At 37.6% G+C, this 16129-nt stretch overlaps 1 protein-coding gene across 6 annotated transcripts in view; it reads right to left on the reverse strand.

The window, feature by feature from the left end:
• The window catches only part of ARHGAP32 (Rho GTPase activating protein 32), a 307368-nt gene that overhangs the window by 137308 nt on the left and 153931 nt on the right, over positions 1-16129 (reverse strand). For 5 of the 6 annotated variants that reach the window (XM_062197343.1, XM_062197342.1, XM_062197341.1 and 2 more), the window contains 3 exons: positions 9310-9401; positions 8756-8797; positions 8275-8359 (listed from right to left, as the gene is read on the reverse strand). In XM_062197343.1, coding sequence (XP_062053327.1) covers positions 8275-8359; positions 8756-8797; positions 9310-9401 — 219 coding nt within the window. The remainder of the gene's footprint in view (positions 1-8274; positions 8360-8755; positions 8798-9309; positions 9402-16129) is intronic. The other variant, XM_062197346.1, reaches the window with a different exon arrangement.

Consider the following 16129-nt stretch of genomic DNA (forward strand, 5'->3'; position numbering starts at 1 on the left):
GCTCCAGCCAATGCGGTCAATGGGAGAGTGAACCAGTGGTTAGAAGACTTTATCTCTCTCTCTTTCTCTGCATCTCTGTAACTCTGCCTTTCAAATAAATAAATAAATCTTTAAAAAAGGAGCAGTGACAAAATCAATTTCTCCCTGCCCCACCAGGACTTCCTAAGTGGGTACATATTAGATCGCTCGCCTTGTCATACCTCAGTTCTCTAATCAGAGCTCACAATTCATGTACAATATCTTAGCTAGAAAGAACATTAGCTAGCACCTAGTACTTACTATATCCAGGAACCACACTCCCTCTCAGTGAGAAGATAGGGAAAAAACAAGACCAAGATTAACATATGACCCCCCCTACCCCACGCAGGGGGTCAAGAGAGCATGGCTCAGTGAGAACTCACCCACTGTCCACCGCACCAGCAACACTTCTTGCATGTCAACACCATTTTACAGCACACCTTACAGCTGAGCTGAGTGAATCTGGATGGGCAGACCATTTGTCTAAGAACACTGCTAGAAAGGTGCTGAAATGAGACTGGAACACATTTGTACAATCTAAAGCTTATTTTACACCAGAAAAATATATACAGGCTTGACACTCACTGTACGAGGAACAAACTGGGTTAAAACAAAGGTATGACTTAAAAACAGACCACCTTTTTTCAAATTCTGGATCTCCTATTTACTACCCGTACAATCTCTGGCAAACTTCTTTATCACTCACAAATCCTATGTCTATCTCTCTAAACTGGGGATTTGAGAACCTAACTCATAGGATCCTTGTAAGGCACCAACCAAGCTTTATTCTTCCGAATACATAGCTCACTTGCCAACTCCCACATGGATCCGAAAATGCTCACTCTTGACACCCATTAACTGTGTACACGCAGGTATATCTACTTCCAGACCACTGACTGTGGTTTGTCTAGGCCTGGTCAGAGCAGTTAAGAACACAGACAAGCCTCAAAGAATAATGATTTTTTAAAAACAGAAAAATGAGCAGCAAAGGATATAACAAAGTTCACAGAATGAGAAATATAAATGATTTAGAAGTATAAATAAGTACAATTTTACTCATAACTAAAGAAACACAAATTACAATAACAAATGATGCCATGCTTCACCTACTGTATAGGTAAAAACATGAGATGTTTCACTGCCACTGCTAAGAATGTGAGGAAAAAATACTATAAAACAAATAGGCACTTTTTTAGAAAATTAACAAATTCCAACATGTTAAACTGAATATATCCTTTGACCTAGTGAATCACCTTAGAACATTTTATTTAATGAATATAGTCATATCAATAAACCCAAACTGTCCACCCACAGAATACTGATTAAATAACATAGTATATTATTTTTAAAATGAAATACCATGTAGCTATGAAAACAAAAAAGATAATTCCAAATTATTGAATTGACAAAATAAGCCCAAGATAATACTTCCAAGTAAAAAATCAAGTTTCAAGGCACTGTATAGTAGAATTCTATCTGTGTTTTTAAAAGATTATGGCTAGCTAGCTAGTTATTGCTAGAATTCTATCTGTGGATACTGGTATATATTTCACAAATATATAGAAAAGTTCTAAACAGTTATATAATCAATATTTAACAGAAAGGACAGAATATGAAGAGATCTTTAACTAGCATTTGTATTTTTTTAAAGATTTATTTATTTATTTGAAAGTCAGAGTTACACAGAGAGAGAAGGAGAGGCAGAGAGAGAGATAGAGAGAGACGTCTTCCGTCTGCTGGTTCACACCCTAGATGGCCGCAATGGCTGGAGCTTCGCTGATCCGAAGCCAGGAGCCAGGAGCTTCTTCCAGGTCTCCCACGTGGGCACAAAGGCCCAAGGACTTGGGCTATCTTCTACTACTTTCCCAGGCTAAAGCAGAGAGCTGGATTGGAAGTAGAGCAGCAGGGACTTGAACTGATAACCATACGGGATGCTGGCATTGCAGGCTGGGACTTTAACCTGCTACGCCATAGTGCTGGTCCTAGCATTTGTATTTTTAATCATTTATTCCATTTGATGTTTTATAATAAGCTCTTAATAAAATATTCTTATCTCATAAGAGCAAAATTTAAATGAATAAAAATAAGAAAACAATATTTTTAAAGTCAATTGTATCTCTTCAAATTTAAACTCATTAACCTATTCATCTCATTCATCTATTCATTCAACAAATATTTATTAGGCACCATCTGGAAGCTGGCAGGGGATCAAATGAGGGTGAGAAGATAAATAATAAAAAAAACTGGACTTGCCAAATGGTGGCAGGTGCTCTGGAGGGAAAACAAGCACAGGAGGACAATAAGGAATAGTGGTGACTCCGGTCACATTCTTTAGTAGGAAAGGTGTTCTGAGAAGACAACATTGGTGCAAGTGTGCTAAGAGGGGAGGCACCGGGGCGCTGTGGCATAGTAGGCTAACTTACACTTGTGCCATCAGCATCCCTGCTGATGGCCTGGGATAGCAGCAGAGGATGGCCCGAGTACTTGAGCTCCTGCACCCGCGTGAGAGACCCGGAAGAAGCTCCTGGCTCCTGGCTTTGGATCAGCCCAACTGTGGCCACTGCGGCCATCTGGGGAGTGAACCAGCAGGTAGAAGATCTTTCTCTGTGTCTCTAGCTCTGTCTCTCGAATAAATAAATAAAATTTAAAAAAAGAGGGAAGTCACCAAGGTATATGGACATCCCGGGGGGCTTACAAGTGGAGAGGGCAGAGATCACAAGCTCCCTGAGGAGGGCAGATGTGTTGGAGAGGAGGAAATGGGCCACAGTGTCTTAAAGGCTCTAAGGGGTAGAAGAGACAAGGGTCACAAAGGAGCTCCCATAAGTCCTTGCAGGGAGTGTTAAGGAATAAAATATGAACTAACTGAAGGTTCTGAAAAAGGGGCACGACATGATCCACATCAGCAAAGACTCATTCCTGAGGCCAGTGTTGTGACAGGGAGTTAAGCCACTCCCTGGCTGATGCTGGCATCCCATCTGGGGGCCAGGAACAATCCCAACTGCTTCGCTTCCTATCCAGCTCCCTGCTAAGGCACCTGGGAAGGCAGAGGAAGATGGCCCAAGTGCTTGGGCCCCTGCCACACACATGAGAGGCCCAGAAGGAGTTTCAGGCTCTTGGCATTGGCTTGGCCCAGCCCTGGCTATTGTGGTCATTTGGGAAGTGAACTAGCAGATGGAAGAAGAAGAGAAAACTCTGTGTCTCTCCCTCTCCTTCTCTTTCAGTAACTCTGCCTTTCAAATAAATAAAATCTTTAAATGAAAAAAAAATCATTCTTGCTGCTGTTTCAACACCACAAGGCTATTTAGATAATCTTCCCTTGGTGATAACAGTTCAACTTATGGTGATGATAGAGAAACTGGTGTATGAAATCATATTCTAGAAGTATTTTAAGGGCCAAGCCAAGAAATTCACTGATGGACAGAATGTGAGAACTGATAAGGAGAAATCCAGGAGGCTTCCCAGTTATCAGCTGGCCCCAGGACAGAGCTGCAGCTGCTATTTACAAAAACGGGAGGACAACAGGAAGCGCAGTTTGAGAGGAGACTGTTCTAGGCAAGCTAAGCTGCAGATGTACATTAGGTATCCAAACAAAGATGTAGTCAGCTGCATAGATAAGGTTGGAATTCATGAAAATGCCCTTTGCACCTTGTATATGGCATTGATAATACTGACCCAAATTACTTACATCTGAATTGTTTTATAAGCAAATGGTCTTTTATCTAAATAAAACTGATACCTGGAGGGCTGGCACTGTGGCAATGCACTTACAGCTGCCACCTGCAATGCCAGCATGCTGTATGAGTGACAGTTCCTGTCCTGGCTACTCCACTTCCAGATCCAGCTCCCTGCTAGTGGCATGAGAACAACAGCAGCAGATGGCACAAGAGTTTGAGGCCCTGCCATCCATGTGGGAGACATGGATGAAGCTCCTGGCTCCTGGTTTTGGCCTGGCCCAGTCCCAGACATTGCAGCCATCTTGGGGGATGAACCAGTGGAAACAAGATCTCTCTCTTTGTAATTCCGATTTTCCAATAAATAAAGAGTTTTTTTTAAAAGCGATCATTGAAATTTATTACACACAGAATTAATAATAATTATTCTCATTTTATAAGTAAAACCTCTATGTTTTGGATATGGTTTAAGTGTCTCCTCCAAAGGAAGGTTCTTGTGCCAGAAACTTGGCCCCAGAAGTGGTGGAATCATTAAAAGGCGAGGCTTAATGGGAGGTAACAGGTCAATGAGGCACCACCCTTGGGAAGGATTAATGCTGGTCTCACAGAGTGACTTAGTCCTCCAGAGAGCAGGTTGTTCCTAAGTGAGGCCACCCCAACACACTCTGCGCCTTCCACACAAAGCAGGTTCCTTTTCTGCTTCTCTGGCATGCTGCAAAGCAGCCAGGGGAGACCTCACAGGATGCCAACGCCAATGCCATGTTTTTGGTCCTCTAGGACTACGAGCTAAAGAAACCTGGAAGTACGTCATAATAAAAATTAAAAGAGGGGGTGGTGCTGTGGTACAGCAGGTTAAGCTGCCGCCTGTGATGCCAGCATCCTATATGGGCACTGGTTAGAGCCCCAGCTGCTCCACTTTTGATCCAGCTCCCTGTTAATATGCATGCAAAGCAACAGAAGATGGCCCAGGTACTTGGGCCCCTACACCCACGTGAGAGACCCAAAAGAAGCTTCTGGCTTCAACCTGGCCCAGACTGGCCACTGCAGCCATTTGGGGAGTGACCAGCAGATGGAAGAACTCACTATCTCTCCCTCTCTGTCTCTGTTAACTCTATCTTTCAAATAAATAAATATTTTTAAAAACATTAAAAGAAAAAAATAAGAAAGGAAAGGGGGGTGGGAACATGGGCAGCACAGAAGGTAGGGTGGGAAGTATGACTATGCCCCCATATCTGTATATATAAAATATATGAAATTTGTTCACTTCGTATAAATTTTTAAAAAAATTAAAGAAACCTCTTTTCTTTATAACATACCCAGTCTCCCAGGTATTTTGATATAGAAACACAAAACAGACTAATACAAAGCCCTAATGCAATGGAGTAAGCCAACTGACAGTTCCATGCTTACTAGCATACAATGGAGCTGCCCAGAATGGGACTGATAACCTACTACAGACAGATGTTACTCAGTTTTCTTATTTTTGTCCTCAGAACGTGTTTCTACTCTTATATTAAAAATAAGTGCTACAGGATTCATTTTCTATAAACATGCTTGGAATCAATGTGCTAGGGTGGGGGCTGGCATTGTGGCACAGAGGGTTAAGTTGTCATTTGCAATGCCAGTGTCCCTTACCTGAGTACCAGTTCATCTTCTGGCTGCCCTGCTCCCAATATGGGTCCCGGCTAATCCACCTGGAAAGCAGCAAAGGCTGGCACAGGTACTTGGGCCTGTCACCCATGTAGGAGACACAGATGGAGTTCTGGGCTCCTGGATTCAGCCTGGACCAGCCCCAGCCATTTGGAGAGTGAACCACTAGATAGATCGATTAGATATCTCTCTCTTTCTCTCTAACACACGCATACACATGTGCTCTGGCTCTGGTTATACCTTCCAAAAAAAAAAAAAAAAAAAAAAAAACAACTACAATAAACAGGGCCATCATTTTGGTGCAGCAGGTTAAGCTGCAGCTTACAAAGCCAGCATCCTATATCAGAGAGCCATCTCAAGTCCCAGCTATTCTGCTCCAATCCAGCTCCCTGCTGATGTGCTTTGGGAAGGAAGCTAATGATGGTCCAAGTAACCGAGCCCCTGCTACCCATGTGGGAGTCCCAAATGGCACTCCATACTTCTGGCTTTGGCCTGGCTCCAGCCCTGGCCATTGTGGCCATTTGGGGAGTGAACAAGTGAATTGAAGATTCTTTAGCTCTCTCTCCATCTCTCTTTGCAACTTTTCAAATAAATAGATAAATCTTTAAAAGTAAATAAATCTTTTTTAATGTGCTAAAATTTATTTATTTTATACAAAGCAAGGTAGTGACAAAGTAACAAGAATCTAATATTAACTGCTTGTAGTAACAAAATGTACGTCGGAGGTTTATGTTGTTTTTGGTCTTCTTTAAATGGCAATCAGTCCATAAAAATGTAAAAAGAGAGAACAACCAAGTCAAAAAAAACATAAACATGTAAGTCAAGTCAGGTTGCTATTACAGTTCCTTTACCATTCAACTTAGTTAACAAAAACTAGAGCTTTTCTCCTGATGGTATATGACTGATCCCAATAGGAAACAGAAGGCAAACAACCTTGGAAGATATAGTAGGTAGGGATCTGTCTCCAAAGACATTACACAGAAGGGCAAGACTGGCTGGAGAATCGATTTCACATGAGAGGTGTGTCAGAGAGCGAGCCTACACAGAGGGGAGAGTCTGGAGAGGACAGGTGAGGTATCTTGGCTGATTTCCTTTGAACTACCTCAGCCCCAGTGCTCCAGGAGCCTCGTGGTCAATAACCACAATCATGTAAACTCTCAGTCATTTGCCTCGCAAATGAAGGGTCACAAACTGAGTTAATACCACATCTTCTTTTCCTGTTCTGCCTGAATAGCGGAAATATATATATATAGGATAAAATTATGAGTGGTGGGGGAAAGACAAAAATGGTACAGCTCTTTAACAGGACGATTACAAGACTGTGCAGTGGTAGGAAACCATCAAACACATTCCTGCCCACCCCCAACAATTAAACACAGTCCTCCAATTAACAGGACAGAATCCTAACATTACTTTCATTCAGCAAACTCTCAGGAGAGTCAAACCCAGTTGAATAACTATTGTCTGTGCCCTACCCACATCCTCAATGACCCTATAATAAACTCTTTAATGATAAAGTTAAAAACTACAATGTTGTTTAGTACAACCTCATTCACCGCAGAGATAATGGAAACAAAACCCAACAAGGCTGAGCTACTTGTGCAGGTCACAAGCTGTTTAAAAAACATAAAGGAAATTAGAATCTGTATTTGCTAAGGTCAGCAGTTTCTCTATTCCACTGTATCCCACTTACCAATGAAAGTTTTATTTTTATTTCAAATCTGAAAATTACTGACCTACTATACAATATCAACATTTTAAATACCTCACATGGTTTTAGATCTCTATAGTTCTAATTCTTTTCTTGATGCTCGCTAAAACTCCCTTATAATACTTATTGCCTACAAAAGAGCCCATTTTTAAACTTGTAAAGACCAAAAAATAAATCAACTAGAAAATAATTTAATTAAGTTGTAAGCTGTGTAGATTAGATTTATTAAAATGCATTAACAGTCAGAAAATGAAAATATATTCATGAATGTCTTCTTAATCAGTTCTTCCTGACCTAACAAATTTATCATTGTTAACTGGAATCTCGAGGATATACACATTAAAGAAACAAAATATCCTTTGTTTGATTTCAGAGTAGTCAAGTATTAAAAACTTCTGTTTTTTTAAATTATCAATTTATCTGAAAGAGAAATGTCCTTTATCTTCATAAATCTTACAGATCAAATTCATCTAATTTTATATTAAATAAAATCATAAACAGTAGAATACTGCAGTATCAATCATGCCTTGTAAGTTTTCTTTGGTAGAGAGATTAAAATTTGGGGGACTGGCAAAAGGGAGAGAACCTATCTTTACTGTATGCAGAAATTAAGATATTTTCCTCTGTTTAAACCTATTTTAAAAAACAAATGCATAAAGAATGATTTTTGTTCTAAGAAAAAGAAATTTTTAAATGATTGTTTCATAATTTTTTTAACATTAAGCTGTCAATGACTTACAGTAACAGCAAAGTATTTACCTCTATGCCAACAAGTTAGATTCTGTAATTATATGTAAATGGAAATGCTAATAACATCAAGACATTTCTGAAAAAAAAAATACTCAGGTGAAACCATTTTAATCTGCCAAGTATCAAAATTCAAAATAATTAAGACAAGGTAGATTAGGAAACTTACAAAGCTGCTCCACAGACCCTTGGACATATGAATACAATACATGATCCAGGGCACAAAATCAGACAAAGGAAGGAGGAAGGACTGATTTTTCCTTAATTGATATATGTTAGTGTGATGGTTAATTTTATGTATGAATTATGAGATGAATTCATACATGAAAAGTGTTAGTCAACAGAAGAGAATTTTTAAAAATTTCCTCAACCAGTAAGACATTAGTAGAAGAAACTATTGAAAAGTGTCACCTATCAGAGATATATATTGTATACACACAGAATTAGTTCAGAGCTTCAGAAATGCCTTGAATATACCTGTATGCTGCCAAACTCAACGTTCTCATAATGGAAATGCGCACATTCAGCCATCCTTGGAAAGTGACCTTTAGTGAAGGGTAACCTGAAATACATCAAAATAAATAAGAAATAAGATAAAGGAAGTCAAAACTGCCTAGTCTGAAGTGAAAACACAATGAGTGTGAGAGCTCATGCAAGCAAAAATACTTAATAAGCACATGCGCATGAGCCACATAGAGCCACACAAACTCTTTCAGAAATACAGAATCAAATAAATGAAATAAATATTTGCATTTAGTGCACACATCAAAAATAAAACATTTTATATATACACATACACATATACATATATATGTATTTATATATATATATATACTCTTCTAATTATGACAATCCGAGTCAACATCCATAGAAATATGTACTTAAGCAAATTTTAAAGAAACTGATTCTGAACAGCCAGTGTCCAACCAGAAGCAACACAAACAAAACCATGTTTTACCTGTGAATGTTGTCACAGCCCATCAGTCCTGGAGCAGTGGACCTGGATGCACAATGAACATCTTTATCCTATCTTCCCTCTACTTACACATGCAGTACAGCTATCTAACATTTTATAAGTGAAAAGACAGTTTTGTGTTCAAAACAGAACAGGATAAGTTCAGATATTTGGCATCTATTTCAGGTTTTTCAAAGGCAAAACTGAAATCAAGCAACCTTTATAAGCAACGGAGTCTATTTTTCTAAATGTATAAGAGCAGACATTAAAGGTACTAAGAAGAACACACTTGGTTTGTTCCTGTTAAAAAAATGTAACCTTTAAGACAGTAACATTCATCATTTTAAGATAAAAAATAAACAGTAATTTCAGACAAGCAAATAATCTGCAGCCCTACTACATTGTTAAGCCACAGTTTCAGGATGTACAGTATAATTTAATGTATGAACAGCAACTGCATATTTAGTAAGGAATTTAAAGAAAAGTTTTAAGAGAACTGAAGAAATTATTTTCCTTTATAGAAATTCATTTAGAACCCACTTCAAAGTAAAACTTACTTTTTCACATGTTTAACCTTCATACTGGCTGTACTGCCACATGTCTTAAGAGTAAGATCTCCAGGAATCTCTGGCACATCTGCTCCTCTTGCCTTTAAAAACAAAAATGAAGACAAAAAAAATGTGTGACTATCCCTTTGGTATCAGTATTTCTTAAAAAGCATATTGTAGTTAATTTTCTTGGTTCTTCTGACTTTGTACCAAAAGGAGTACATTTCATTTTAATAAAGTTTTTAAAGTTATTATTTATTGAATTTTAATCATTAACTAGTAAGTAATGTTTTATATTCACCAAATTTAAATATTTAGCTTTATTGCAGAAGAGAAAACTTCCTGTGAAAATAAGAATTGTCTTGCTCTTGTAATCAAATTTTAAAATCAAATCATGAGTCCCATTGGAAACTAAATCCCCCCAGGAGCAGTTAAAATAAAATAACCTTGATTATAATTATTAATAAAAGCTAAAGCAGTAATATAAACATAATGAGATCATACATGCATTTCTCAGTGTAAATCCTGAAAATGGCAATTAAATATACTTCTAATACTTCTTATTCCTTAGACTGTCATAGTATTCATACAAGTAAACTTTTTTCACTTGGGGATACACTTAGCTGTTTCATTTTTAAAAGTAACTGAAAACTCAAAAATTTCTTAACAGAACAAATGAAATAAAAATTAAGTCCAAATATCTGTCTTCAAAAACAAATTTATGATATAACACTTGTATCTGGAAAAGAAAAATAAAACTGAAATAGTATATTCCATGACAATAGCCACATAATTTAACAGGAAAAAATATGAGATGAACACTTAAAATGAAATTTGAAAGGCAAATCACAACCTTAATATGGACTGATTTTGTTTTCTCATTAAAAAAAAGTCAAGATAATTGGATACATGTTTTCTAAAAAATACCAAGTTTTCAAAGATATGAAGTAATATGGATGTATAAGAATTAACCCTTGGTATATTATCATAGCTCACTGGACACAATCTTTGCTTGACAAGTTTCTTTCCTTATCAAATTTAACCATTAATTAAGGTTGATATTTCATAATCAATGATTCTTAGATGTCTTTTAATTCCTTTGTAGAGGTCTTTCAAAAATAACAGTATTTCCTATTTGCTTTAGTAATGCAACAGAACTCATTTCAACTTGCAATTACCACATGGAGTCACTAAAAATTAAATAAATATAAGATTGAATCTTATCTTATTTTTCCTCTACCTTGAAACAGAATTATTTCATAATCCTATTATTATTTAACACTCATCATCATTTATCATTGATTTCTAATGAATCAAAAACAATTTTTAAAAGATTAAAATAAAAGTTTTAAAAGAAAAAAAAAAAAAAAAAGAAGGAATCACCTAACAAGAGGGATTGGCAAATTTTTTCTTCAAGGGCCAGCTGTTTCAAACTACTCAAACCTGCTACAGTAGTACAGAAGCATCCACACACAAATGACCAAACATGACCATGTTCCAATATAATTGTATCTGCAAAAACAGGTGGCCAGGAAGTTAAAGGTACCCAACACCTGACCTAAATGTTTGATGCCATAATGAAATAAACCATCATCCAACTTAAACATTGTGTTGCCCAATTACTGTACTTTTAAGAAAACATTTAAAAAGCTCAGAGACACCATCTTTAAGGTCATATTTTTATTTCATTGAAAATATTTGCTAACTCACCAGTTTTCATTTTTTATTCATAACAGAAAAGAAAAGAAAAGCAACAAAGATGGCTTACAAAGATGAGAAACTCGATTGTGTTGAGGAATGTTCCTTATATACTGAATTTGCTTAAGTTTTTCATCATAAAAGGATACTGTATTTTATCAAATGCATTTTCCACACCTATTGAGATAAGCATATGATTTTTGTTCTTCAGTTTGTTAATGTGATGCATCACATTCATTGATTTGCAAATGTTAAACCACTCTTGCATATCAGAGATAAATCCCACTTGGTCTGGGTGCATGATCTTTCTGATATGTTGTTGGATTGGATTAGCTAGTATTTTGTTGATGATTTTTGTATCTAAGTTCATCAGGGATATTGGTCTGTAGTTGTTCTCTGTTTTACCTTTTGCTGCTTTAGGAATTAAGGTGATGCTGGCTTCATACAAGGAGTTTGGGAGGACCCCCTCTAATTGTTTTGAATAGCATAACAAGAACTGAAATTAATTCTTCTTTAAACATCTGGTAGAATTTGGCAGGGAAGCCATCTAATTTCAGGCTTTTCTTTGCTGGGAGAGTGTTCATTACTGATTCAATCTCTATCTTGATTATAGGTCTGGTTAGGTTTTCTATGTCTTCGTGACTCAATTTTGATAGATTTTGTCCAGGAATCTATCCAATTCTTCTAGATTTTCAAATTTTTGGCATATAGTTCTTTGTAGCAGTTTTTGATGATTCTTTTTATTTCAGTGATATCTGTTGTTACATTTCCATTTTTATCTCAGATTTTATTGATTTGGGTCTTCTTTTATTTTTTTCTTAGTTGGGCCACTGGTGTATCAATTTTGTTTATTTTTTCAAAAAAAAGCTCTTCATTCCACTAATCTTTTGTAATTGTTGTTTAAATTTTGTTTACTCTCTAATTTTAATTATTTATTTTCCTCCTACTAATTTTGGGTTTGGTTAGTTGTTTTTTTTGTTTTGTTTTGTTTTGTTTTTAATTTCTAGGTCCTTGAGACACATTTATAGCTTATTTATTAGGGGCCTTTACAATTTCTTGATGTATGCACCAACTGCCATAAACTTCCCTCTTAACACTGCTTTTGCTGTATCCTGTAAGTTTCAATATGCTGTACTGTCACCTTCATTCATTTCCAGAAATTTTTTTATTTCCCTTTTGATTTCTTCTATGACCCATCATTCATTCAGGAGAATGTTGTTCAGTCTCCATGTGTTTGCATGTGTTCTAGAGATTCTTCAGTTGTTAATTTCGAGCTTCATTCCATTGTGCTCAGAAAAGATGCATGATATCATTTCAGTTTTATTGAATTTGCTGAGACTCGCTTTATGGCCTAGCATATGCTCTATCCTAGAAAAAGTATCAAGCACTAATGAAAAGAATGTGTATTCTGCAACTGTGGGATGAAAGGTTTAGTAGATATCCATTAGGTCCATTTAGCACAGTGTAGATTAGCTCTGTTGTTTCTTTGTTGACTTTCTGTCTAGTTGATCTGTCCTTTGATGAAAGTGGGGTGCTGAAATCCCCTATTAATATTGTACTGAAGTCTATGTCTCCCTTTAGATCCATTAACATTTGTTTTAAATAGCCAGGCATCCTGGCTTTGGGTGTACATATATTTATTATAGTCACATCTTCTTGTTGAGTTGATCCCTTAATTATCACATAGTGCCATTCTTTGTCTATTTTAACTGTTTTTGTGTTAAAGTCTATTTTGTCTAATATTAGTATGGCTACACCTGCTTCTTTTTGCTTTCCAAAAGCACGGAATATCTTTTTCCATCCTTTCACCTTCAGTCTGCGTGTACTTTTGTTGGTGACGTGTGCTTCTTGTATAGGCAGCAAATACATGGGTCTTGCTGTTTATTCCATTCATCTAGTCTGTATCTTCTAATTGGAGAATTTAGGCCATCTTCATTCAAGGTTACTATTGATAAGTAACAACTTAGCCCTGTCATTTCTCTGCAAATATTCCCATTGTTTGCTTTGGATTTCCTTCATACTTTTATTGGGACATTTTCTGCCTTCACATTCTTTCATAATTATGACTATCTTTCTGTGTTTCTAGTGCAGCACAGCCTTAATCATCTTTTGTAAGACTGGATTAGTGGTGACAAATTCTTTCAATTTGTTTGTTTTGGAAGGTCTTTATTTCACTTTTATTCACAAATAAGATTTTCCTGGTATAGTTTTCTTTTTTCATTTAATACTTGATGGTTTTATTTTTCTTTCAAGACTTAGACTATGTCTCTCCATTTTTTTCCTAGCCTATGGGTTTCCAGTAAGAAGTCAGGGGCCAGCATCGTGGCACACTAGGTTAATCCTCCACCTGTAGCGCTGGCATCCCATATGGTCGCTAGGTTCTAGTCCCAGTTGCTCCTCTTCAGTCCAGCTCTCTGCTGTGGCCTGGGAAGGCAGTGGAGGATGGCCCAAGTGCTTGGGCCCTGCACCCACATGGGAGACCAGGAGGAGGCACCTGGCTCCTGGCTTGGATCAACATAATTCCCGCGGTTGCCATTTGGGGAGTGAACTAACCAAAAGAAGACCTTTCTCTCCCTCTCTCTCTCTCACTGTCTGTAACTCATCTGTCAACTAAATAAAAAAAAAAAAAAAAGATAAGAGGTCAGCTGTGAGTCTAATTGGAGATCTTCTGAAAGTAATCTGGCATTTCTCTTGTACACATGTTAGAATCTTTTATGTTTTACTGCTCAAAGTTTGACTACAATGTGTTGTGGTGATGATCTTTTCTGGTCATGTCTATTAGGACTTCTATGTGCCTCGTATTTGGACATCCCTTTCTCCAAATTAGGGTAGTTTTCTGCAATTATTTCTCTGAATAGGCCTTCTAATACATTCTCTTTTTCTATATCTTCAGAAACTCTTAAGACCTGTGTGTTCACAGTATTCTAAAAGTCTCCCTTTTTTTTCACCTTTTGGACTGAGAAATTTCCAAAGATTTGTTTTCTAGCTCGGATTCTCTCTTCTGCCTCACCAAGTCTGTTCTTAAGGCTTTCCACTGTATTTTTTACTTGACATATTAAATTCTTCATTTCTAATATTTTAGTTTGATTTCTCTTCAAAATATCAATCTCATGGAAGAATTTTTCTCCCATGTCATGTATGGATTTCTTTAACTTGTGAATCTGTTTCTCATTTCTTCTGAGTAATCATGTGATCAACCTTTTGAATTCCTTTCCAGGCATTTCATCAACCTCATCATCTTCACATTCGAATACTGAAGTGTTGATGTGTTCCTTTGTGAGGGTTATGTTGTCTTCATTATTCTTGTTTCGTGAATTTCTGTGTTTATTTTTAGACATTTGTGGAAATATTTGTCGGTTTTTTCCTCTGATGGATTTTATCTTTGAACTATGTCTCTGTGGTTTGGTGGATTCTCTGCTCTTTCCCCATTTATTCACGATATGATCACCATTTAATTATGCTTCTAAAATGGAATTATAATACTGCTGCATAGAAATAGCACTGTTCAACAGAAAATAAAGAGACCATAGAAGGCAACCAAGTACATGTTCATAGAAGCACACAATATTTGCATTTAAAGTCTCCATGTTTCAAAGCAACAGTGAAACCTAGTCATGAAGACACCCACATCTCAGGGTCCCTGAATTCAATTCCAGACTTAAGGTCTTGGCTCTAGTTTCCCACCAGTGCAGATCCTAGGAGGCAACCGTGATGACTCAAGTAATTAGATTTCTATCACCTTAATGGGAGGCCTGGATTGCATTCCTGGCTCCCAGTTCCGGCTCCAGGCTAATCCCGGCTTTTTTGGGTATTTGAAAGAGTAAACCCGTGGCTGAAAGGTTGTTTGTTCTGTATCTCTCTCTGTTTCTCTCTGTCTCTCTCCTTTCCTTCCAACCTTCCTCCTTCCCTCCCTCTCCAATAAATAAGAAACATTTAAGGTTTTTTTTTTTTTTTTACGTTTTATATATCTATCTCTAGTGATAAATAGATATTCTTAAAAGGTAAATCTGTGGCCTGCGCCACAGCTCACTAGGCTAATCTTCCACCTGCGGTGCCGGCACCCCGGGTTCTAGTCCTGGTTGGAGCGCTGGATTCTGTCCCGGTTGCTCCTCTTCCTGTCCAGCTCTCTTCTGTGACCTGGGAAGGCAGTGGAGGATGGCCCAAGTCCTTGGGCCCTGCACTCGCATGGGAGACCAGGAGAAGCACCTGGATCCTGACTTCGGATCAGCGCGGTGCGCTGGCCACAGTGCGCCGGCCGCGGCGGCCATTGGAGGGTGAACCATCGGAAAAGGAAGACCTTTCTCTCTGTCTCTCTCTGTCCACTCTGCCTTACAAAAAAAAAAAAAAGGTAAATCTGTTTCAATTATGCTTGAATTATAAACAACAGACACAAAGGCAGAGTTCCAAAAACTTTAAGGGAATTAATATAGCAAATAATGACTTTATCTCCTCACTGTCCCCTACATTCACTTTCATATCTCTTGTTCTCACTACGTGATTCAACTAATAATGTGCTCCTTGCCCTTTTCTAAGCAGCCCTCATCCTTGGGCAGACCTGGAAGCAGTGCTCCACTCTAGCTGCCACGCAGATACGTAGTAGCTAGAGTGAAAACCCACTCTTCTGGAATGGGAAACAATGGAGGAGAAACTGTTGTATAAAGACTGCAGGGGTAATCCTTGGTATCTTCTCCTCTCTTTCGTTACCTGGATGTGACAACAGCCCCAGTCTGAAAAAAACTATGCAGTACCTGCAGCCAAAACACTTAGAAAATTCAATCTTTCAATCCAGAGAAAACAGAAAAACAGCCTTGAAGAACCAGAGTGTGTGTGCAAAATCTTCACCAAGAAACAGTTGAATAAAAGCACAGAAGTCACTGTAAAACTGATTTTTTAAAAACTGAGTGGAAATGTCAGTCTGAACCCAGCCAGGCTGATGCCCAATAAAACAAAGTTAACATCATCCAGATGATTTTTATAGGAGTCAGTCTCACAACATAAAGTTCAGAAAATCCATGTCACAACCCAAAATTACTAGCACTACCCAAAATCAGTCAAACATGAGCAACTGCCCAAGGCAAAGACAATCAAGAAATGCCAAATCTAAGATGAAAAATGAGGAGTTTCCAAAGAG

The sequence above is a fragment of the Lepus europaeus genome, chromosome 7 (assembly GCF_033115175.1).
Source record: "Lepus europaeus isolate LE1 chromosome 7, mLepTim1.pri, whole genome shotgun sequence".
NCBI lineage: Eukaryota > Metazoa > Chordata > Mammalia > Lagomorpha > Leporidae > Lepus > Lepus europaeus.